The 24,149-nt window shown below is 48.4% G+C and overlaps 5 protein-coding genes across 11 annotated transcripts in view; 3 read left to right on the forward strand and 2 right to left on the reverse strand.

The window, feature by feature from the left end:
• Positions 1-18: 18 nt before the first annotated feature.
• LOC120896888 (ribosome biogenesis protein WDR12 homolog) lies at positions 19-1,732 on the reverse strand. The gene is made up of 3 exons (XM_040301395.1): positions 1,531-1,732; positions 521-1,452; positions 19-453 (listed from the first exon to the last, which is right to left on the reverse strand). Exons 1-3 carry the CDS (start codon positions 1,596-1,598, stop codon positions 167-169), a joined length of 1,287 nt encoding a protein of 428 aa, XP_040157329.1. The 5' UTR covers positions 1,599-1,732; the 3' UTR covers positions 19-166.
• Positions 1,733-1,952: 220 nt separating this feature from the next.
• Positions 1,953-2,516, forward strand: LOC120897163. The gene is made up of 2 exons (XM_040301827.1): positions 1,953-2,103; positions 2,172-2,516. The coding sequence occupies exons 1-2, from the start codon at positions 2,077-2,079 to the stop codon at positions 2,433-2,435; spliced, it is 291 nt and encodes a 96-aa protein (XP_040157761.1). The 5' UTR covers positions 1,953-2,076; the 3' UTR covers positions 2,436-2,516.
• Positions 2,517-2,526: 10 nt separating this feature from the next.
• LOC120897162 (probable small nuclear ribonucleoprotein Sm D1) lies at positions 2,527-3,398 on the reverse strand. The gene is made up of 2 exons (XM_040301826.1): positions 3,237-3,398; positions 2,527-3,078 (listed from the first exon to the last, which is right to left on the reverse strand). Exons 1-2 carry the CDS (start codon positions 3,248-3,250, stop codon positions 2,712-2,714), a joined length of 381 nt encoding a protein of 126 aa, XP_040157760.1. The 5' UTR covers positions 3,251-3,398; the 3' UTR covers positions 2,527-2,711.
• Positions 3,399-3,838: 440 nt separating this feature from the next.
• The window catches only part of LOC120893498 (neurocalcin homolog), a 115,118-nt gene continuing 94,807 nt past the window's right edge, over positions 3,839-24,149 (forward strand). For 3 of the 7 annotated variants that reach the window (XM_040295428.1, XM_040295433.1, XM_040295434.1), the window contains exons 1-2: positions 3,944-4,312; positions 6,343-6,907. The gene's annotated coding sequence lies outside the window, so the exon portion shown is untranslated. The other 4 variants (XM_040295430.1, XM_040295429.1, XM_040295432.1 and 1 more) reach the window with 4 other exon arrangements.
• Positions 14,119-24,149, forward strand: part of LOC120893497 (neuronal calcium sensor 2) — an 86,053-nt gene continuing 76,022 nt past the window's right edge. Inside the window, exon 1 of the mRNA XM_040295426.1 lies at positions 14,119-14,403. The gene's annotated coding sequence lies outside the window, so the exon portion shown is untranslated. The remainder of the gene's footprint in view (positions 14,404-24,149) is intronic.

Here is a 24,149-nt window from a genome sequence, read left to right on the forward strand (position 1 = left end):
AAAATCCGTTCTGGAACGTTTCGGAAACAAAACGAAGGGAACACTTTTGCCCTTCGTACATTTATTTATGTTGCGCTTATGTATAAATGAAAGCTACAGCTTTACCAGAAATGTAAGCATCTATACATACGATTAACCATACGATTCAAAAATGTAGCGCGGCCATTCAATCGTCCTTGGTGTTGTCAACCGCTATTCTAGATTTGAACACGCGCACCGCATTGTCGGAACCGCCGGAAAGGATGTACTTCGGGTTGGACCAATCGCATGCCAGCACCTTGTCCTCGTGGCCGATCAGCTCAAAGATCGGCGCCTTCGGTGAACGGTAGTCCCACAGCTTGACGCGATTGTCGTACGCACCGGACACGAACAGATACTCGTTTGTAGTGGACCAACGGCACGTCTGTACCCATTGCGAGTGTCCCAGGTAGGTGTTTTTCACAAAGTTGCCATCTAAAGGAAGAAGGGATTTAGTATGCGAAGGTTTCTTATTAACTTAATCCCTTAAAAAAAAACTTACGCTTTGATCGAGGATCGTACAGGCGAAGATTTTTGTCCGGCGAAGCGGTGATAATCATTCCATTCAACGGTGAATAGCTCAGATCGAAGAACGACTTGTTGCCGGTAAACTCCGTCTTAATGCCGCCCATCGACAGATCCCACAGCTTGATCGTGTGATCCCACGAGCACGTGGCAATCGTCGTGTTGTCGATCCATTGCACGCCCGATACAAACTCACGATGCCCGGCAAGTGTCACCACCGGCGTGCGCACGTTATCCTGCTCCAGCTTGGCCTTCTTCGTCGCGGACGGTTCCCCCTTGTCCGCCTGCAGCTCGGTGGACCAAATCTTCAGCATCGTGTCCATGCTGCCCGAAGCCATCTGCGTTTTGGCCGGGTTGACCGCAATGCAACCCACGCCACGCTCGTGCCCCTTACACACGTGCACACACTCCGCCGTGTTGGTCGTCATGTTCCACTCCCAGATCATGATCGTTTGGTCGTGGCTGGCGCTGGCAAACACGCCCGTCTGCTCGTTCAGCGATATCCAGGCCACTCCCTTCACTGCGGCGACATGCCCGGGAATGGTGAGTTTATGCTTGCCCTTCGTATTCCACAGATTGACCGTGTTGTCGTACGTGCCGGTCAGTATCCAGCCGTCCTTGGCCTGCACCGCCGACACCCAGTCGTCGTGCAGCAGACAATCCTGCGGCTGCGGTGCCGGGTAACGCTCCACGTACTCGAGCTCGATCGTATCTTCGAACGAAATGTCCCGCTCCTTCAAATGCTGCGACAGGGTCGATCGTACAAACTCTCCATTGAGCAGGAAATCGAACGCCACTTTAGCGCCTTGCTTGTTGCCCGCATCCTTCAGCACTGTGCCGAGCAGCGTATTTAGCTCCGAGCAACCAACGTTCGCACGGATCGAGTAGGGAACGTCCGGTACGGCATACCTGTGAAGTGAAGGAGGTAAGCGCGTTAACAACATGCGGCACCACCACCTAGTCCCGTGTCAAAGGCGCAATACGTACTGTTTCTGTTTGGTGGTGAAATGCACCTGCAACTGGCCCTCGGTTGCGCTGGTAATGTGCAGCGACATGTTGTGGAGTTATGTTTTGCAAATTAACATAAAAAGAACTGAGTTAAATGTTGGATTGTTTACGAAGTTGCGAAGCGACGAGCTGCACGCACGTTTCTTTATTTTGCTTTGCTCACCCGCGTGCTTGACATTGGACAACGGCGGCTGTCAAAATGGAGTACAGTGTGGTGAGCGCAAAATGTGACACGCAAAAGTGCGACATAAATAAGTTATAAAAAAATTAATTTACCTTACAGGGAAAATGATATTTCCGTTGTTTGTTGTCTTTGAAACACAATCCTGAAAAAAATGTTTTATTTCACTTAATATGTAATATTCCGGTATGTCCTGCACAGCTTTCATGTCACTGTTTATGCCTTCGTGGACTCTTCTTCTCGACACAAACAAAAGAAAGCTTCTTCATCCCCAAACACCAAGTGTGTCACACTAGGCAGTATTAGCAGAAAAGCTGTGATAATCCCCGTCTCCCTGCTCCAAAATGAAGCCTTGCCCACTGCAGAAAGAGGTGGACCTTGGGAAGGAAGTGGAACAAGTATAGAAAACCAGGGTTTAAGTTGCTTTCTTTACTTTCAGATCCAAACAACAAGCGACACGATCGCCTCTTTGCGGGAGCGCGTTAAGCGGATGGAGCGAAATTTGAACGATCCCAGCCTTCCCGAAGAACGAAGGCGTGAAATGGCACTGGAGCTGAAGGAAATCTCCAAACTGCTGGAAACGAACGAGGAGCAGCTGAAGAAAATGCACAAGGAAAACTCCAAATCGTTTGCCGTGGCTGCCTGCCTGTTCTTCATCTGTTTTCTCGTCTACGGCTTGTACGTGCTGGTGAATGGCGTCTGACCGGAACTTCCTGAAACACAAAATACACCACAACATGCGTCCCCAACCCCAGCGGGCTGGCGTGTAACCACAAACCCTCAAGGCGTGCGTGCGAGCGTGTTCAGGTGCTTACCCTTTTTGACAATTTTATTTCGCATTCGTTTCGTGTAGTATCTATCCGCTTGCAAAATCTGACTCAAACTTTTATAGTAAATGAACTTGTCTCTTATGGCTAAGGAGTTGAGGATGGTTGGTTTCAGTAAATGCGATCCGTCCAGCGTCGATCACAGCACCCGACTAGCGCCGACCGCGTCCGCGTCCACCACCCCGGCCGCCCCGCGGTCCACCGCGACCACCCCGCGTACCTCTGCCGCGACCGCGCGGCCCGCCCCGGTTCGCTTCCCGCTTCTTCGCGCGCGTCTTGGGCGCATCGTCGATCAGCAGCGTCTCCAGCGGCAAGCTGTCCGGCAGGATGTAGTAGCGAATGTTGTTGCCGCGGATGCTGAGCGAGTCCAGTGTGACCGGATCCCGGTTCTTTATCGTCATTTTGACCGCCTTCAGATGTGTGTTCATTGCGACATCCACGCCCGTGATCGTGCCGTGCACCTGTGTGCCATTCTTCAGCTCGATCGTCACCGTTTCGTGGCTCAGTTTCATCAGGAACCTGCCGGAGAGGGGGGAAAGCCAACACGGTCCGGTCAACATCACCGGCAACATTGGCATTCGTTTGAGGTTAGAACAAGCGTCCTGGGGCGCGGGACTCCTTTCGGGTTGGTTTACACCAAGGGGACAGGGTAAAAGTTGCTCGAAGCCTTTACTCACCTGACCAGTTTCATTGTGAAACGACTTTAGGGTGGTTTACTCTCGATATAGAAGGTATAAATGTTGTGGGAAAGTTTTCGCTCCAATTGTTGGGAAAAAGAACGCGAACCCTGGTACACTTTTTGTTGTAGCATAAACACACTTTTGACAGTTCCCAAGTAGCAAAAATGTTCTGCTTGACGCGCCAGTGACAGTTCTTTCTGGGCTGTTGGTAGACCACAAAGGCTAAATGTGATTTGTGTAATTTATGAAAATTTTTGTTTTGTATTTTTAGATCCTTTTAAATGAGTTGAATTTTCTGAAAATTTAAAACAGCATTTTCAGCACAAATCGTGAGATTCTGATTGAAATTTTACCAGAGCACAATCCAGCAAATTTTGTGCAGTTATGTTCACGAACATTTAAAATTAACAGTAATGTGGCAATTGACTATGGTCACAAATGTCTTCAGTGTATTTTTCGGTTGAAATTATTATTTCCCATTTCATTTTCATTCCAGAGCTCCTGATAAAATGACATTAAGATGACATCGCTCATGCCCAACGGACACTCCCACTGTGCCGTCTCTCCTAGGGAAAGTGCTGCGAGCTAAACTGCCAAAAAGCAACCCGAACGGTGGAACGTACTCAAAACACAGCCCAACAGTCCTCTGCGTCCTTTGGCCCGTGGTGCTGCGAAAAAAGTCCCGTCAGGTTAGATAAACACCATTGCCCAAGAAAATTGCATCGCAAAAGCTTCATCCTGTATCGCACCGCCGGAAAGGTGTAATTTGCCATTCCGCTCGTGGGCGAACCGTGCCGTACATGCGAGCGCTCGGGCACCGAGAGAACGGCCGTCAGCTCCGTTGCGTGCGCTCGTGCGTGTGCGCGTAACCGAGACAGCTGCAGCGCGCTATCGCGCCGCACCGGCTACCAGAGCGAGCACGCAAGAGCAACAGAAAAGCGAGAAAAACAGGGAGAAAAATAAAATTTCAGCAGCAGCAGCAGTAGCAGCACCAGCAGCAGCAACCAGCCAGCCAGCCAGCCAGCCAGCTCCGTTCGTTTGCGTCTCGGTGTGTACACGCGCGACTAAAAAAGGTACAGGATTGCATCCCCGCCACTCGCCCTCCTGTGTGTGTGTGCCGTGCTCTTGTGGCCTCGTGTGTAGGTGCGTCCTGTAGTTCCGCAAAATCAAAAACTAAAAAAAACACACATAGACCCCCAGAAGAAACCCGAACAACTAACCCGGACCGTGCGTGTGTGTGTGTTTGTGCGCTCGTGTGTGTTTCTTGAGCGCCCAGTTCGTTCCAAACTTGTCGTTCCAAAGCCGCCTGTCCCCGCCGTGCTGCTCCATGCCCACTGTCGCCCGCGAGCAACCAAAACCAGTGCAGTGAAGGTAGCCCCAAAAAAGGGAAAAAGCGCTGCAAGATTGGCTGGAACTACTTGCCTCCATCCCCCCTCCTGTGCCGTTCCGCCGTGAAGGGCACCGCACAGTCCTCCTCTCACCGTGCTTGTCTCGGAGTGTGTCGCAGAAGCGAAGAAAACTGTCTGGCCAAGGATGGGAGGTGGGAGGCCGCACCATTGCCCGGGGGCGCTCCATTTTCGACGGGGCGGGGGACAGGTGCAAGCTCAAAAAAAGGACCTTTCAGGTGTGGAGACGGGAATGGGGGAGGTCCCCCGGAATCGTTGTATTGCGTAGAAAAATACAGTGTCAAAATGTCCGTATCCGTGTGTGTGTGTGTGTGTGTGTGTGACGGAGTAAGAGGAGCAGCAGGGAGGTGCAAAGAAGAGCTGCACCGTCGGTGTCTCCATACAGTACAGACGTGAAGACGTCGTCGGTGTGTCGTGTGTGTACTAGGCAACCTGCTTCATTGTAGGGCAGGCAAAGGGCAGGCTACTCCACACCGCACAGACACACACACACACAATCTTACTCGCAGTGTGTGTGAAATTTAGCTACAATTAGTAGCGCAGACGAGAAGAATCCCCAGGCCCAGTAAGACCGCACCGAGCCTACTAAGATCGAACGGCAGCCGCAGCAGCAGCAGCAGCCCCGAGACCTGTCAACTCAACTCCCCTCCCCCCCGGTCCGCAGGGTGTTCGTGTTTTTAATGCGCCAACAGTTCCCCCCCCCGTCCCCGCTCGTTGTGTCAAAATCTGGGGTGGTTTTTCACCCAAACCGCTCTCGCTCCACCTGTCCCCTTATGTTCTCGTGGCCAGACCGACCGACCGATCCTACTGTCAGATACTCTGTGTTTGTGTGCTTGTGTGTGTGAACGTGTATGAAGGTTCACCGGGAGCAGGTTTATCGGAAGCTGGGAATACTCTGTATCTAGTTTGTGCCGCATATGTATGTGTATGTGTGTGCCCCCCCCCCCCCCCCCTTCATCACCTTCGGGCAGCCAGCCAGCCGATACCACCAACTCCCTTGACAGCATCCCAATTTCACCCCTCTTTCACCCACCTCTTAAACTCTCACACACAATCATACACGCACACCGACACGTACATACACAGTGCCTTGGTGCGTTTGATCCCCGGGGGCGGTAAACTTACTTGGGCGACATACACACACAGCACCAAACAAAAAAAGAAGAAAAGAACGTGAAATCGAGATAAAGTTGTGCCGCCCGCCTAAAACAAGATAAACGAGAGTGTGTCGAGGTGGAAGAACCGCTGTGTGTGTGTTCATGTGTGTGTGTGTGGATCACAAAGTGACCTTAGGAAGAAAGTAGGAGTGTTAATTTAACGATGAAAACAAACGCATTCAGAGTGCAGTTGAATTTAAACGCGGGAGCTGTCCTGCCGGGTACGCAGAGTGTGCTTAGATCTGTTAGCCGAACCTGTTTTTTTGGGAGGGGATCGTCCATAAAAAGTGACCTCGTGGTGGTCTGTGTGTGTGTGTTGAGTGATCGAACAAGAGATGCTCCAACCCACAAAGAGGGGGGTCACTGGGGGTTTTCCCACCGGAACCAGAAACAGAGGCTTTTGGCCGAGGCGTTGTGTTGTTTTATCTCTTTTTTTTTACTCAGTGCATTTTTATTGCTGCTGTTGTTGTTTAAAAAGCAATGTTGTTTATCTTTTTCTTCTTCTTCTTCTTCTTCCTTTTGTACCTGCCGCTTCTACAGATAGAGAGAGAGAGATTGAGAGTGTGTACTGAAAACCCCCGACGGTAACAACACCTTCCCGTTTTCCCACCCCGCTCGAAGTCCTTCCAGAGAGTGTGTGTAGTTGTGCTCTGGTGTGTGTTTTAGTAGTGTGTACGGGGTCGCGTTCTGGAGCGTGTTGTGCCGTGTGCGTGTGTGTGATTTGCGTTTCGTAAGCCGCGTAAAGTGTGCGTGCCGCGGTGCGTCGTAGTGTCGTAGTAAGTGCGGGCGCGTGAAAAGCCACCCGCCCCGATCCCTCCCAACAACAACAACACCCCGCTACTGTCCCGCAAGAGTATACCCTAAACCACGGTTTTTACATCATCGCGAATGTGGTTGTGTGTGTAAGTGCAGAAGAAAGAAAGCAAAAATACTACAAAAAGGAATAGCGCAATTCCTACAAAACAACACAAACCGTAGCCTGCTGTGTGTGACTGAACGCGTCCCGAGAACGGCGTGTTTTTGTGTATTAGTGTCCGTGTCAGTGTGTGTGTGTGTGCGAGTGGTTGTGTTTGTGCGCGCGTAAAAGGTGCATGCAGTTGCAGGCGTAAGTTTTGTTGATTTTCACAGGGTTTGTTTTGGGCCTGTTTTTCCGGTGCACGGGACTCCTGCAGAAGGAAAAAGTCCCGCCAGGGAAGGTTGTGGGAAATAATTGAAGCAGAAATTACGGGTGGTTCCGTTCATTACGATAACACATGCGTTCGAGTTGGTTGGACGTTGTGGGTAGCTCAAAGAAAAATACACCAAGCGGCAAATGTTTACGGTAGAATTGCTCAAAAAAAAAAAAAAAAGAAAAAAAAAACGGCACATGAAACAAAGTAAGAGGAAGGTAAACATTGGAATGGTTCTGTTCGGTCGCTAAGTTTGATTTTACAACCAAAAATAATATCCACTATTGGCACTGACTCGCTCGAAAATGCACTCAGGGGTGTACCCTCTCCCGCCTCCCTTTTCTTTTTGCTGGCACCACCTGGGTATGAGTTAATTTTTAACCTCACATTGCCGCACGGGCTGCTTAACGGTGCCGAAAATGTGAAACCGATCCACCTGCGTGTCTCGCCTTTGCTTTTGGTTTCATTTGAAAATCCGTGTTGGTCCAACCAACCACCTCCCCAACGGCCGTGCCACGGGTCACACACACACACACGGGTTGCAGCCCGGTTGGCCAAAGTGCCGACCGTTTGCCGCGCGACCACGCGCTATCGAAATGCCAAAATGTCACAGAGAAATTTTTGCTCAATTCTATAATTATCAGGCAAAAATCGTGTTTTTCTAGCTGCCTACCCTTCACCCTCTCGAACCCATGCATACGTGTGCTTGTGTGGTGGTGGTGGGTGGGAGGCAGTGTACGATGGCCGGGGTGGTGTAGTATATTTGCTTTTTAACCAACATAAACCTCCGGACACACAGCGAAATAGTAGTACCAGTAGTACCACCCCCTAACCTCCCCTCCCAAAACCCACCCAACGGCAACAAAAAAAGAAACCTCATCATCATCATCGCGCCACACCATCAACAGAGTCGATTTTTGTCGGTGCCGCCACCCCCCACCCACTAACTGTTGGTGCTTCTATGCCGCGCTCCTGCTTCTTCTTCCACTTCTTCTTTTGAATTTGCCCCAAGGAAATGACATGCCAAACAGAGCAGTGCAGGAGCAGCGAATGAAAAACACAACCTCCAACCTTCTTTTTCTGACGGTGGTTGATGTGGGGGGATTGAGAGAGGGTGAGGGGAGTTTACACAGTGCGATAGAGGGGAAGTTGGTGGATACAACACACACCCACAGAAAAAAAAACGAAGAAAAAGTAGAAGAAGAGTGCACATTAAACTTAGACCGGCAGAGCCGAACGCGAGGGTGACAAAAATGAGTTTTTCATACGCGCGAGAAGGAAACGCGAAACATCATGGCCGATGTTTTTTTTCCGTGTGCAAAAAGAGACACGGACACGGTAGCAAACGAAATAATCGTCAATGTGGGGCTGGCGGGAGAGGGATACAGAGGGAGGTAGAGGTGGGCCTACTAGGGGAAGCGAATTTTCTTTTCGACCATTTAATTCCGCGAGGGCATTTCGTCGGGCGGCGGCGGCGGCGGCACACTGGCAAATGTCCGCCAGGCCTGTGTGAAGCCCTCTTCGTGTTTTGTTGTTGCTGCTGCTGCTGCGAGTGGTAGTGGTGCCGGCATATTATTGCCATGTTGGGGTCGGGGAAGATCTTTTTGCGACACAAAGAAAGAGAGAGCGGGAAGGCCTCAAGAATGGTATAATTTTTCCGTGCCGCCGGCCGAGTGAATCGGTGGAAAAGAGGGATGGGCGGCAAGTGCCAAGTGAAATAGGCGGGGAAATACAAACTGAAGCGAGCGAACGAACCAAACCGAAGATTGCCAGTGGTGTGTAGAGGAGTATCAAATTATTTTACAAAAAAAAAAACAAAACAAAAGTAAAAACAAGAATGCACAAAAAGCACGACAATATACACGGCATGCGGAGGAATGAAAAACAAATGAAATTTCACGTTTTAATAGACGAAAGCAGCATAGAGTGTAAAAATACATTCGAATGGATCAGAAGCGGTAGGCGGTACCCTATCGTAGGAGTGAATTTCGACCATCGAGGGTTTTTTTTGAGTTTTTGGATGATTAATATGAAGAAGAAGAAGACAGATAACAAGAAAGATAAAAAAGGATAATGAACAAATAATAATCGTTTCAATGAACGATTATATAAATAACCTTAAATCAATAAGTTCTATACGAAAACAACATATAAATAATAAAAATAGAAGAAAGTTTGAAGAGATAACAAAAATGAAAAGTGAACAAAATAATAATCAAACATGAAAAGTAAATGAAACATACAAATCTTCATGAAAAAATACAATATACAACGAAAATCAAGTAGAAAACATAGCAATCAATCTGCAAAGAAGAAAACATAAACAATATGAAAGAGACACCAGAAAAGAGTGACAAACAGTTTTTTGACAACACATAGGATGAAACGCGAGACAGAAGCGAGAGTAGCAAACGACAACAAGCCAATCCCGAAGAACACAGAAACGGATAATACATCACGAAACAGAAACCGGAACATCGTTTGTCACTTATGTGGAAGTTTCCCATTTGCTTGGGGATGTTGTACTGTTGTGCCTTGGCAACAGAAGCGAAGAGCCAGGAAGGAGCCAGGAGCGTTATTGACTGACTGTGCCCTGACTGTGCGCTGCAATCAGATATCCCAACAACCTGGCTGGTTGGTTGGCTGGCTGGCGATGGGGGCTCATATCGATAGAAAACTGCGGGATGGGATTTTCCATTCCTTGTGTGTGTGAGAGGATTTTGGGTCGTATGACGTTACCTACCCTCGGTCGATTGTACAATGTCGACTAGTAACGTTGCGTTGGGGCCCGCTCGCGTCTGGAGAAATGCCGTCGTCGTCTGTTGACGTTTCATTAGTACCGGTCTAACCGGTTTAATGGGCTTTCGGATCGGGTAATTAGGTACGTAAGTGGACGCGTATATCCTCGGGCCCAACCACTTGCCCAGCTTTCCCCAGCTTACACTGGATCTCTTCTCGGGGGTACCTGCGAAGGGGAAAATATCGGATGCTTCGACGGTAACCGCGAACTGCGAGTTTTCCGGGTCTTGGGGAGGTTACCTTTTTTCGTACCAACTTCGGTACCGCATATGGGATTTCGGGATCCACACTCGGTCAGCTTGCCTTTCTCTACCTTTACCCCACACCCCCGGAACGCTTTGATGAGTTTGCCGACCGAGGATAAAACTGTGTTGCCCAAACAACAAAAGTTGGGCCCGCTTTAGGGTAGCAAAGTGGCAAAAGTGGTGTGGTGTATTGATTTAAAATGGAACATAATTACAAACAATGCGCATACGCGACGAGCGGCTTAAAGGCTTGGTGTTTTCATTGCTTATTCATCGCTTACCCATAAAAGGGCACAAATTAATGTTAAATAATTGCTACGATGAAATTGCAGCGTAATATTAAAGTAGCTTTACATCGCTACAGATAATAACAAAAGGGGAAAAACCAACACCCCAAACCCTTGTACCGGATACGCAAAACAGTCACCCCAGGAATCGATCACAATAGATGATAATTTTTCATCCAATTTTCTCCCCCCCCCCCCACTCCAAACGCCAAGCCGGGGGGCAATCAATTTCTCTCAATTGTTTATCTTCTCGGAATGCGAAAGAGAAGGGAGAGAGAGAGAGAGAGAGAAAAAAAGCATTACAACTCATTTCAGTTCGGCAGTTTAACATGGCTTTGGAAGGGTGGTTTTTTTACCCACTTTTCCCACACTTTTACATTCCGTCTGGCACATGTAACACAAGCGGCGGCTGCGGCGCGGACGACAGAGTGCCACTCCACACAGCCCCAAATGATTTGTTACGAATTTAAATAATCAATCAATAATTTGAATATGAGGAAAGTGGAATTGGGGACGGTTTGAAAACAAGATACATTGCAGAAGAGTGGGAAGCGCTTCGAGGGGGTTTGGGGGGATCGTTAGTAGTAGCTACCAGGCAGTGTGAGGGATGAGAGGGGAAAAGGGAGGTTGCCAGGGATGCCCAAAAATTCTGCACGCACACGTAAATCACATCACATGTGTGAAAAGCGAATTGATTTTTTCGTTCGATTCATCCTCACACACGTCCTTGTGGTGGATAAGAGAGAAAGAGAGAGAGAGAGAGAGAGAGAGTGAAACAGCAGCCAGGGGTGGGTGGTGGGATAAAGATTGGATACTAGGTTGGAGCAGTGGCTGGAGGGGAAAGGTCGGCTCTATGAATTGGATTGGATCGGATCTAGGAGTTTTTTTTTGTGTTGCTTCTCTCCTTCTGGAAGGCTCCCCCAATGAAGGTTTCTATTTTTTTGCCGCTTGTGTATGTGGAGAGATTTTGGGATGGAAGCTGGGCAGCAGGAGGAGAAGGATTTGGATAGAGCAAACATAGACACACACATACACACACACGTGCGAGAGAACTTTCGGCAAGCGTTTCCGTTTGTCATCTTTTGCGAGCGCTCGTGCTAAAACGTTGCCGTCGACGACAGCACAGGCAACCGGCAAAGACGCCAACGACGACGACGACGACGACCCCCAGTTAACATCAATAATCCGGCTCCAATCAGTGGCATTCTAATTCCGTCCCAGGGAGCGGTTTGGTTTGGCCTCTCCAGTCTCGGCTCGCTGCGCCTCCACCGTCCTCCTTTACCCATGACGGTTATGGCACGCGTGTGTGTATGTATTTTTTGTTGTTGTTGCTATATTTTATCATCCAATCCCATGACCCATCCCCAGCCGTCGTTGTCGTCGAGCACGCCACGGGGAAGCAGTTCGGCCGGTTTATTGATCGTTTTGTCCATTTTTCGTCGTGCTGCCTTACATGATGGAGCCATATCGCCAAGTGCCCCGGGGTAGCTGGGTGGACGCACTCTCTCGCTCTCTCTCGCTCTCTCTCTGTCCGGTGGGTACGGTAGCAATAGTAACTTAGAAGATAAAAGGCGGAAGGGCTGTGGAGGGGAAGTGAGACGATCGAAACCCAGATGACAGTCTTGTTAGGTGGAAAGAAGCAATCCATAAACAGATCTATAATAAGGCAATGAAATAGGCTGCATACATTTAGGCGCAATTCAAAAACAAATGGACATTTGTCGCACCGCCTAAAGTTATGCAATCTGCCTGACGATATTATCCTTTTGTGGCGCTGTTAACAATCTGTCGACTGGGACAAGACTTCCAGCGGCTCAACTCTGGTTGGAATCGATACAAACGTAAAAGCCCACTTCCGCCATCAGCAATGAAGTGAACGATCGATGATTGTTTCGCTCTCAAGTAGTTTGGTCTATTTTACTATTGTTCTGGGGCTGCTGTCGGGGCCGTCCAAAATTTATGTTGCATACTTTTTTTAATGTCGCCTGAAGCCTCACACAAAGCTCTCGCGATGGAGAAAAAGTTTGAAGTTGGCGATAAACTGTTCGGACTGGTTTTTTTCATTCCTGAGCACCTTTAAGAAAAGCAAACATTTGCCTTCCCAGGTGTCGATTTTTCACCCGTCTGGGCGAAGGGCGTTTTCCGCTGAAAGACAATTAGAGTTTCGACAATTGTTCGATGGCTATTCTCTTGGCCAGAACCCCGGCTGGCTAGGCTGGGGGCCGGTTGGACTTTCATCAGCCTTTACCCTGGGTTCCCTCGAGGCGTCGACCAAGCGACGTGGATAGATAGTGTGGAAATAAAACTTCGCTCTAATTGCTTGCGTTGTTACGGCATGCCACCGGCGAATGGGGGGGGAGGACCTACCAACGTACCAGCCTGCCCTAATTTCTTAATTGCAACCGCGCGCTCATCTCGCGACCTCTGGAAGATATCGCGTCGCCGTTGGTTGCGCGACGGGACGGCATGTGGCGCAGCGTACAGGAGAGAATGAGAGAACGCTAACGAGAGGAATTGGTCATCATTATCGAGTTAGTAAGGTGAAATGTTTTAATTGCGTTAAACTTACCTGGGTAGTTCGGTGGGGGGGGATCACCGCCGCTGCCCGAGGGGAGGTTAAGTTTCGGCTTTCGTTTCGCGGTGAGTAATTCCATTTGTTCGATCGCAAACGCGGTCCCCATTTAGTGTGGCGTCTCCATGCGGTCGTTCTGATCCGGATTATAGTGTACCTTTTGCCTCGTTTTTCTTCTCCGTTCGATTGCGATTAAAGTCTGGCTGGAATGGTTTGGCGTGTGCTTTTGTTTCCCACCCCCCGCCCTGGCCAGCATTCTTTGTGCGCGTTTGCTCATAATGCATTTCAATGCTGTTTTCACGCTTCTGCACTATGATTCAATTTCGCGCACAGCGTGTTCCGGCTTAAATTTCTTTCTTCCTGTTGGTGTACTCGATTTTTTTTGGGGTTTTTGTTGTTGTTGTTCCGTCAAACCAGTAGAGCGGGGCAATCTTGGCAGCGATCCAAACAGAGTAAACGAAGCTTGGCAGCGACTAGTGCCGAGCGGGGTCTATCTGGGCGGCGACAGGGATTATAAATCAGCGGAACATGAAACGCAACATTGGATTGGAAAATCGGGACGAGAGAAGAAGAGGAGGACAAAAAATGCACTAGAATAAAAAGTGCATCCCTCTGCATACACTTGGCCGGAGTTCATCTTCTTTTCACGCGTCTAGGCGTTCGTACGATCCATGGGGGTATGGGGTGGGACAGGGCAGGTTGGATTTAATTTTTCAAATAGCTCAGCTCCGATTTTTTGTCCGTTTTTTAAATGCAGCATTCCATGTTGGAACATTTTGCAGTTGCATTGCACTGCGGCGGGAAAGGACACACTGAAGCAGACTGTGGAATGGAATGTGTGGAAGAATGGGCCTGTGGCGCAGTGTGGGCACTACCAGCACATCAGATGGGACAGAATTTGAAGCCAATTAAAATACTTCTACTCAACTCAGTTTCACACTTCCACGGCAGGGAAATCGTGGATCCGTGTTTTCCGTTTCTGTTTGCTGGTAATTGGTTGGCCAGTTGTCGAGGGCAGAAAGTCGCGTGTAGTGGGAGAGCAATAAAAATGCAAAAAAGCGAAGTAATTTAGCATTGTAAGATCACGTTAATGTGTAAAATGAATCACACTGAGGCAGCAGCGCTGTACCAACACATTAAGCCCATGTAAAACACGTTCGTAGTGTGTCATCGCCAAGGCACAGTTCTCCTCGCCGGTCCCTTCGAACAGTCCTTACGTCGTACGCTCGCAAAACCGTGTGGCGTTGTGTGCAGAAAGGGGTTGATCTTGCCTCTCCCCGGCACGCTTGCCTGAGTTACGCAGCAGCACCGTCGTTTATTTTCATCCATCTACATCCGTCAACGCGCACGCGGCTCCATCCGTCCGTCCATCCGCCGGCATGCATCGTACACATCGTCCTCGTTTAACTTCCGCTGCTGCAAGACGCTGAACACCGCCCGGCCGGCTTTGATCGCATCATCTCTTCTGCATTGCATCGCACGCTGCCGAATGGGAAGGCAGGAGAGCAGCGGCCCCACCCTTTGCTCAGGTGAGTTTAAAAGTTTTACCTGTTTACACTATTTCATCGTAATCATTATTCACGGCTTGCCGCCGGCTCGCCGTGCACGGTGATGGAGCATAACGAATCTCGCACGCCCGCCGCTGCACAGCGCATGCTAACTGCCCTAAAGCGGAGCGTTTAAACGTAATCGCTCTCGTTTACGGTGCATCGAGCGAGATTGTTTGCTGTGTTGATTTATTTGTTTGCTGGCTGAGACGAATGTCTTTTGAGCTCGGAGAACGTGTTGGAACGAGTGGCAGGTTTAAAAGATTAAAAAATGTCCCATAAACCGTATATTTTGTTGTGCAAATTGCATAACTTTAGGCGTTTTGTTGTTTGAGTTGTAAAAGAGCCAACTACGAAGGCTTTCGAGGTCGAGCATTTTTCTTTTTAATGTTATTAGTATTTAAATGTAACTTTATTGCCTGCCTGTTGGATGACTTTGTAGTTACAGATTTATAGTAATGTCCCATTTATCATATGTGAGATTGTATGTGCTGTCATATGCTGTGCTTAACCGGGCGCAGTTCGAATTGAACGAACGAGTTTTAAGGATGATGCACAAAACTAGCTTTTCATCGTTTCCTGCTAGACGTTAGTGTAGCGAAGACCTTCCACAAAATGGCGCACTAGAAAATAAAGACGTTTTCATAAATATTTGGTTTGGAGGAATCCTTTACAGCAGCGGGAGCAGGAGAATCTAATTTTCTTAAGTAGAAATAGAAACATATTTCACTTTCGCCAACGCTAGCCCAATAGCAGGTCAAAGGTCGCGGGCGTGCGGAAGCACCGAGTAAGCACGCGCTGTGCGATAGTTTGCTACAGGAATATGCAAATTAATTCTACATCAGCCGAAAAAAAAACAGAAATTGGAAGAAAGCAGCTTACCAACTCGTAATCTTTTCACTGTTTAGCTTATTGCTGACACGATGGGTAAGAGGATTCGGATGTCCTTGTTGGAGCGCACCCCAAGCGCCGTGGTACGCCTATCTATCTACTTCCTTCCTTACTTCGCAGTGGAAAACCTTCCACAGGAAAGAATTCTAGCGCTAGCTCGGTTAAATGGCAGCCCCTTCATTGACCTAAAAGGACACAAAGCGAGCCGAAACACACACACACACGCGGCAGAACCATGGGCGCGCGGGCGGAATGCTACTCTATTTCGAAATTTGTGGACGCGTGTTTTGAGCATATTTGGTAGTTTAGAAAGTAGAAGTCATTGGATGAACGACAAAAAAAAACCCCCGACGAAAAAGGTTCGGTCTACGCTCCTTTTTGTGCTGTTTGCCCGGTTGAGAACATTGGTCTTGTGGTTTTCGGGTGGCAAGAGTTGTTTTGCGTGTCGATGATCAAGATTGTCTTCGCCTCCCGGATGGGTGGCCGGCCGGTCCGTTTGGTTGGCACTGTTCGTTTTATTTATTTCGTTTGGCAAAGTTTGCTCCCCTCTTCCGTTCCGCTGCGCTAGGGAGCGATATTATGAAGGCGATAAGTTTTTAGTTCGCTTGGAAGGCACACGAAGGCTGTTGATTAATGATTTGATTACGTTTGAGGGGGGGAAAGGTTTCGGTTGGTGCAGGAGTAGCGATTGCTCGCTGGGATAGGTACTAGCTTGGCGTTATATGGCAGTAGCCCTGCCGTTAATCTATATGGATGTATTTTTAAGGAAATATTAAACGTCGGAAACCTCGTCCAATTGAAAATTGGGGACCAAAAAAAAAAGGTCATGCATGACAAATTTTCACACTTTCTCGTGTGTACTGTGTTCCTGACTGAGGCAAAAGGACATTCGATTAGAGAAATAATTGCGTGTCCAAGGTTATTCGATTGACCAAAATCATACCAAGAAGTTGATTGCCCACACCGAACCCATTTTCGATGAACCACTCGATGAACTGTGACATCGGCAGTACAGCAGCCCTCCGTAGCAGTGTTTGGCAGGAGCGCAAGGCTGTTGCAATTTCTAATTGAATGACAATTTCATTAGAATGTGCAACATCCCATATCGAATTGAAGGAAGCAGCAGTGGACGGTTCCAATTCGTTCGATTTCCCCTGCACCGGGAGCATCCCGGTCGAGATACTACACAGTCCAGCTCGGACAGGATGTGCTTCGTTGGCTGCAAACTCAATTTTCTCACCCCGGAAACGAGTTTGTGGGGACCGAGGTGTACCGATTTTAATGTGTTCCATCGAAGTGTGATGCATTTGGTTTTTCATTTCGTTTCATGTTATGTATCGAAAATGAATCAAAAAAAGGTGCCAAAACCCCAAGCAACTAAGCTGTGTACTGTCGACAGAATCATAAAAGTGTACTTTTGTGTGGCGTTGCATGACTACGGGCGATTTGTTCGACCGATTGCATACTTTCAGGCGGTACGGCAATAAGCGCGCCCTGTAAAACAAATCACCTGTCACGAAGGCAAGGCTTTCCGTGGGCTTTGTGAAGTATCATATTTCAAAAAACATATCAGATTTTAAATAAGTTAGAGTCTGAAATTAATTACACCATCCAACAACCTCCTGCCGTTCAAAATCTGCAACACGTGCCGGTGCCACTTAATTGCAGTTGGGCGTTACAGAAGATGTCGCCCATGCCGTGGCGCGTGCTGTATATAATATTCACCTTCTTGTGCAGGGCAATAGATTCGCTCTACAATATAGAAAACCACGTGGGTGGCTCACCCTTTTGGGAGGAGGGAGGGAAAGCTTATTACGAGAAATAAATGTGCGGGCGGGTACAGCCGAAACGCTAAACGAATAATCTCTTACTTCGAGCTACTTCACGCGCGCGCTCCGGTAAAATGCTTATCATAAGCGGGCGCGCGTTCCACACCGTATGCAGTTTGGCTATGCGGCTCACATCGTCAGACGGGCAGGCGGCCGCCAGGCAGGATCGTTACTTTTTCGGTACTACCTACCAAAGCGAAACGCACGCCCTAACGTTTCCCCGTACACAGTGGGCGCGAACCTTGTTCACCCACTCTCCAAGGTGATGTAGCTAAAGCTGTTGGAGGATGATCGTGTGTGAGTGTGTGTGTGTCTATTTTTTTAGCCTTTTATTTCTGTTCCATCGCTCGTGATGATTGTAACCCTCGCAGGAGCGAAGGTCCCTCGAACGTACGTGCGAATATGCCAATTGGGGGTTTCCTTTTCGAGAGCGCTGCCGAAACCCGTGCTCCTTCACCACAGCACAAACCACCCGGGCTCGGGCCAAAAGTATGCGTATAATTATGTAATATGGAAATTAATGGGCGCTATAATTCAGAAAATTAATCCAACTTTTTACCACCGCCCTCACGGTGGTGCACCGGAACGGTGAGATCGGTTCTAAAAGGGGCGAGCCGTTTATGGCGAAAGGATACGAGTTCCGTCCGGGGTGGTGTCGCGCACGTACACGCCGCACACGTATGTGTCGCTACGGGAAGCGTTGGTCGTTCGGCGGTATGTTTGTTTAGCATTTTGCCCTTCCTTCTTTTTATTATTCTCCAAAAATTCGTACCAATGCTGCTGCTGCGCTTTCTGCGCTGGCCAACTTTAGGCTGCCTGCAACGACGATCCCTCCACTTCCTCTCCCGTACTTTAAGTCAAGAGATGGCTCTGTGTTAGAGAGAAAGAGCCACACACATCCTCGAGGCTCCTTTGCAAAGAGGAAAAGAAGGAGGCTTTGGTGGTAGAAAGGTTGACCGGGAAAAGCATCCAGCGTAACGCACGGCGAGACTCGCTGGAGCCCGCTGGGAAAGCTCGAGAACGAAATACACACACATACATAGTTATTGGGTCATGAAGGGGAATGGGCGGGCGCACGCGTGTGTGTGATCACACGAGGAAAAGTTGAGTCATACTTATTGCTATCGGAGTTGGAAAGGTCGGAGGTTGTGTTTTTCTCGCCACGGTCTCGTACAGCCGCGGTGCGTGTAAAATGGTAGGTGCGTGAAAATTGTTTGCTGGAGTCATTCCCCCCCCCCCCCTCCACCCGCAGATTCTCTTCTCTCTCTCCACAATTGCCTAGATTGGCGTTCGCCTGCAGAGAAAATTATGATTCCTTCTTCGGCGTGTTTGAAGGCGCATGCATGCTGATTGGTTATTTGCATATTTTCTTGCTTCCATGCTGAGTGGCCGTCGCGCGCACTTCTTGTGTGTTAGGTCTCGTGCTGCAGCAGCCTTGCTTCCTCGTTGGCAGGATTTCTGTTGTTTTTTGCTTAACCGTGGTTAGCGCCATTGTGTACCGAGCGGTGGGAATTACACGAGATTACTGGTGAATTCTCAATTACTGTCATGCAGCAACGTGGCAGACTTGCTCGAGGCAGCAATGAAACCCCGTCTCACTCTTGCCCACAGTCATGATTGAAGCGGTAATTTCGCCCAATGGAACTTATGCTTGTTGACCTTTCATGGTTGCGGAAAGATCGTGTGAGACTGCTATGTAAATTATTTGCATGAGGCGCCCAGTGGTCTTTGAATAAGTCGCATGTGCTGGTGCTGGTGGTGCAATGAGGTCACTTTAAAATAATTATTTAGAATTATTCCAATTGAGTAGGAATTAGCGGAGATTATGAACATTTGTGATCGATCGATTGAAATTAAAAGCAGCTAAAAATTATTTTATTTATGTTGTGCAATGCCTAACTTCTGGCACTTATTAATCTGTTACAGCCTTACAATATGCAATCCGCACGACTGTTATAGCGTTTTACATTCAAACAAATGTAGATGGCTACAGAATCCACAAGATATCTTGTCTTTTGAATAGCAAGGTTCTTGGAAGGTTCAAGTAATAGTCCTCGAGTGTATCATGACCGTAGCACCAGTTATGGCATGCGTCAGACCTTGAACCGTTTTGGTTAATGGTTTTGGCTTCGTGGCAAGCTGATACGACACTACGACGCACTGTACGGCGCGTACTTTCTTGCGCCGTGATTGAACAATGCGACAGTCAGCCCAGTACCGCTGGTGCCGTCTTTCTATGTACGAATGAAGTCCTGAAGCCCCGCTCAAGTACGTTTATCTTGAGTTTCGTTCTTGCCTTCGCTATACCCGCTCTTCATCCTGTGCTGTGTGTGTGTGAGCTGGCATTGCCGTGGTAGCAGATGAAAAGATAGGAAGCGCGTCTTAATCCACTGCTGCAAGTACTTGACACCGCATCACGCCCTTGGAGCAGATCCAAAACGAGAACCAACCTACTGCGAGCGTGTGTACCTACTGGGATTAAGCGTAGCACTCGCAATGCTTGTATCATTGCGCGTATGTGCGTGTACTGCCCGGTGTTACTGGAGATGTGGCAGGATGTTCCATAGGAAAAAAGAGAGCAACCTTGTTCGGGACAACATGATGATATATTGGAGCTGGAGAACTGTGTATGCAAACCGGGCAGAATATAGTTGGCCATCTTGGCAGGAATGACCATAATCGTTTGCTGCTGGTATCAAGAAGAATAAGATTGGGTATTCATTTTTCGTTGAAATCATATGCTGTGTCGAAAACCTAGAAAGGTCCACTATCGATGTCTGGGTGCTGATTTCGTTTCTGCTATAGCAAAGCAGTTTGGTGACATCAGAGAACAACAGTCTACTGATCTCTTTTGTGAGGAGCTTCATCCGAGTTGCATCTTCATAAAACAGAACAGAAAAAAAACTTAGTTTCGATGCCTTTGTACATCATAACTAGAGCATGAACAAAGCTAGCTTCTTGTTTGTCGCCTGTACCTGGCCGAAAGAGGACCTCATCGATTCTTATTTTCTCCGATAGCTTTTAGCATGATGTGACTAGCTAAGCTTGTTTGCTGTGTTAAGAGTATCAAAACGAAACCAGTTTGCGGTTGATTCTGCTGCATGATATTCGTCCTCCGGTTGTTACCCGATGATGGGAAATTTCCACGAAAGACGGGACTGCTAGACTACGTCTTACGTTCTCACCTCGTCGGTACATTGCAATGCAACGATGTTGCAGTGAAATGAAGCTTTTTTTTTCTTCTCCTCTCCATCTGTTTCCCTTTTTTATTGCTGTTTATCAGACTACATGTTTTTAACTTTGTAGAACCACCACTCGGTAGTCTCCAGCAAGTCTTGACGCGGTACTGTGAACAAACTTTGCCGTCAATCGACTACTGCTCGATTGCAAAGCATGCACACACACAGAGAAACAAATCGCAACTAGAACTTGACAGCACCATAATCGGATACTTTGTGGAAGAGGATAGTACTTTCCAGCAAAGGAGCGTGCCGAGTTCGTTTGCAATATATGCGCTTTGGCTCGTCGTCGGCGCTCTGATGTTGGATCGCAGAATGAAGAGGAGAGAGCTAAAGTACCTTCCACCGGTAACTTGATTTTCTCGGTGAAAGGTAAACTTTTCATAATGAATGTAGTGTGTGCGGTACATCGTTTCATTTCTTCCCCGAGATTATCTGCAACGTGACTATCGATGAGATAGAACGGCTAGGGCGCTGGACGGCGGCGTCTGATTCATAACGCTGAGCGCGGTGAGGCGCATACACGTTACTAAATGACCTTTCGGCTAGTGATTGATGAAGCAACGTGAACGTTGCCGCGATGTTGTTCAAGACAAAACAATACCCGAGCACGGGTCTATCGCGTCGTTTCATGATGAAAATTGTTGTGAATTTCTTCTTCACCGTCAAACAACGAGCTCCCCAGTTGCCTGCTTTTCCATCTGCCCTTTTATACCGCGTCGAATGCAAATGACGTCGAAGCCAGCACCGGAAACCCAGGGACGAAGATGCAATAAAGCAAGCGAATGGCAAACCGAATTTAATAATCGTTATTCATGAGCATATTTTCTGTAATACTTCCCGTTGGGCGACTGTCGATTGCTAGCGCAGGCAAGGTTGGTGGTCAAAAGGAAGTGCAAGCGAGAGGCGGACCACACGGACGGCAAACGGCTGTGTGGCCTTTCAAGCCGTTGCAAGTCGGAATCAATGATGTACAGCTTATGGAGCGGAACAAAACAGGAAACAGGAATTCGTCGGTGAGCGGTTCCTCCTGCTTTGTGACACTGACACAGTCATTCGGTGAGTTCATGCTGCTGTATCCGTTCCAGCTGCAATACGGATCTTGCGCTGGAGCCGTGCAGTACCCGGGCAGTCGTCTAATGGGGATTGCTGATTCTGAGCACAAAGGGACCGCGCTGGATTTTGATGATTCTCCACGACCGTTCCTCTCAAGCGTGGTGGTGGGTTCTCGTACGGCTTGCTGGAAAGTAGGGAAGATTATGATGCATCCACCTTAAAAGCACTGCAGCGAGCAACGGCGGCCCCCCTGGAGTAGGTCATTTGTTTTGTGATATTGTCTGTGAAAGGGCCGAAGCTCTGGGTACACCCGGGGCTGGGTATTAGGTCATCAACAGAACCAGCATGCAGCAAAGGGAGCAGGATCATGACAAATTTTTGCACACATTGTAGCCGTGCAGATCACATTTCAAGGTTGAAAAACAAGCACCCCGAAAACCCCAGAGCTTTTCTCTGTAGCGCGTACTCGTAGCGCTGTCATTGTCGTTGAAGTAATCCAGACATTATGGAGCATAACATTTGGTTGAACCAGAAAAAGGAACACACGTGTGTGTGTGGACGCACAAGGGCTGAAAAATTCAGCTTAAATAGCCCCAGTTTTTGCTACCCGAATGGCACAATTTAGCGTTCCAAAATTGTAACACAGTGACACATGCTCACCTTCTTCCACTCCGTTAAATTCCCATAAGCAGCTACCGTGTGTGTGTGTGTGCTGTGCTTCGGAAGAGAATCTTACGGCAACGAGCAGCAGCGGGGCACAATCGTTTCGTTCTACCGTTCCGTTGTGCTGGCACGCTTCCCGGGACCCTGCGAAGCCTGAGCAAACCCATTCAAACAAACAAATGACGAAAGCGCGACTGTCACGCGAGTGAAATGCTTTATTTTTACTACTTTATAATCCTCGCGTCTCTCGCGTGACGCTGCTGCTGCCCTGTGGTGTGCCTGTGTGTGTTTGTGAGGGGGGGGGGGGGGGGATGTGGACTTTTGAGTGAAGGCAACAATTATAGCACTCGAAAGCTCTCGTCGCGCTGCTGCTGCTGCGAGGGCTTAGAAGTTCCCACTCACATGGGAAGTGTGAGTCAACTTCACGCTAAGCTATACACCCGGGGTAACAGTGGCAACCTCTGGCAAATAGAAAAAGGAAGAAAAATAGGTGTCAGTGCAATATGTGTGCATGCAGCATGACAAAGGTACACTACTAGAGGCTGATGTCTCTTTTTTCGTCTCTTCATACGCTATGAACAGCGGCGCATCATCGTGCCCGCCTTTTGCAACGTGTTCTTGTCAAACCAGCGCTCTGCTGGTTGGTTCCGTTCTGCACATGGCTGCACAACTCTGGGCGGAAGGGATGTGCACTGGAGAGCACCATTGGGATGAAGAATGCTCGCCTAGAACGCAGCCTGTGTTCGCTGGGGAAACGTTGAAGCAGCAGCGAGTCAACAACACCTCGGCCAAGTTTTGATGGCAGTAGTCACGAATGAATTTTTAAGTTAGTAATTTAAAAACGGGGCAACTAGCGGGACACACACACACACACGGTACGGCAGCAGTGAGGTACGTATCGTATTGCATCGTATTATGCCGTCGGTTGCAGTTTGTCGAAAGGCCGGGGGTGTGAGGCTGCTTAATTTATTTGCCCGTGAGTGCTTTCATCCAAGTGTGATTAAGCATTTTAACTTTATTTCGACGCTATTAGGTATGATGTGTTTGCCTACTTATACATGCCACAGGACGGGGTTGTGTTTATTGATAACTGAGTGACTTGGGAGTTCAGCAGAACGGGGAACCCTTTTGTGTGCCAATTATTGCGCGTATCTGATAAATCTGTTTGTCTCCAATTAAATTAGGTCTCAAAAAAGTAGCTTTAAATGGTTTCAATGATCAAAGCGTAAGGGTTTCGCTAGATTATATCCCATTACAATTGATTCCTAATGCACAGGTGGTCATTATTTTCAACCAGCGATATCCGGCTTCTCCAACCATATCCAGCTGGACCTGCAACAGCACGTGCGAGTGGCGGGATTGGAGTGGCTGTATTGTCGTGAACGGTTTGGTTACCATAAATCATAGCCAATCGTGTGCCCCGTTAATATGCACCTAGGCAGCACGTTTATGGTGGCGTTGATTTGTTGCACAAACTGGCTGCACCGCTAAGCAGTATTTATATTTACCTTTTGTCCCTACCGCACTCACCCACACCAAGTACACTGGCAGTGTCCCTGGGAGTGCCTAATGTGTATCCTTTGCGCCCGGCCAGCATGCATCCTAATTTTGCATATAATTTCTATCGCCTACCACCCGTTCCCGGTTTTTGCACGGTGGATTGCTTTGAACATGCAATAATTTATGTGCCTGCCGCCCACTAAACGGAATGGGGTAAGGTGGGGTGTTAGTTTGTTGCTTGGTTGCATCGTTGATGAAAATCGCCCACATTTCGAAACATTCCGACCGTCCGTTCGTCCGTAGACCTTGACCCTGTGTCCCTTTGGTTTTGCTACCGAAAGCCGGTTATTACCATAATCACCAGCTTTCGGTGTCTTTGTCGGTTTTTTGGGGCGGGCACGGGACGGTCCGAGGCTCGTGGTTAAATGACCATAAGTCCAGCGATCGCCCTGTGGTGGATGCACGATGAGCGTGTGTATCAAGCGCTAATGCTGGAATCTCCACACGCTCAGGCATCTTCACACGGTGTTGGATTATATTGGACAGGAAG

This window comes from Anopheles arabiensis, chromosome 2 (assembly GCF_016920715.1).
Source record: "Anopheles arabiensis isolate DONGOLA chromosome 2, AaraD3, whole genome shotgun sequence".
NCBI classification, from domain to species: domain Eukaryota; kingdom Metazoa; phylum Arthropoda; class Insecta; order Diptera; family Culicidae; genus Anopheles; species Anopheles arabiensis.

Coding starts and splice junctions, on each gene's coding strand:
- LOC120896888 (XM_040301395.1), bottom strand. CDS start 1,598: ATGTCGCTGCACATTACCAGCGCAACCGAGGGCCAGTTGCAGGTGCAT. Junction 1,453..1,530: donor TTCACCACCAAACAGAAACA/GTACGTATTGCG, acceptor TTCACTTCACAG/GTATGCCGTACCGGACGTTC. Junction 454..520: donor GTACGATCCTCGATCAAAGC/GTAAGTTTTTTT, acceptor TTCTTCCTTTAG/ATGGCAACTTTGTGAAAAAC.
- LOC120897163 (XM_040301827.1), top strand. CDS start 2,077: ATGAAGCCTTGCCCACTGCAGAAAGAG. Junction 2,104..2,171: donor CTTGCCCACTGCAGAAAGAG/GTGGACCTTGGG, acceptor CTTTACTTTCAG/ATCCAAACAACAAGCGACAC.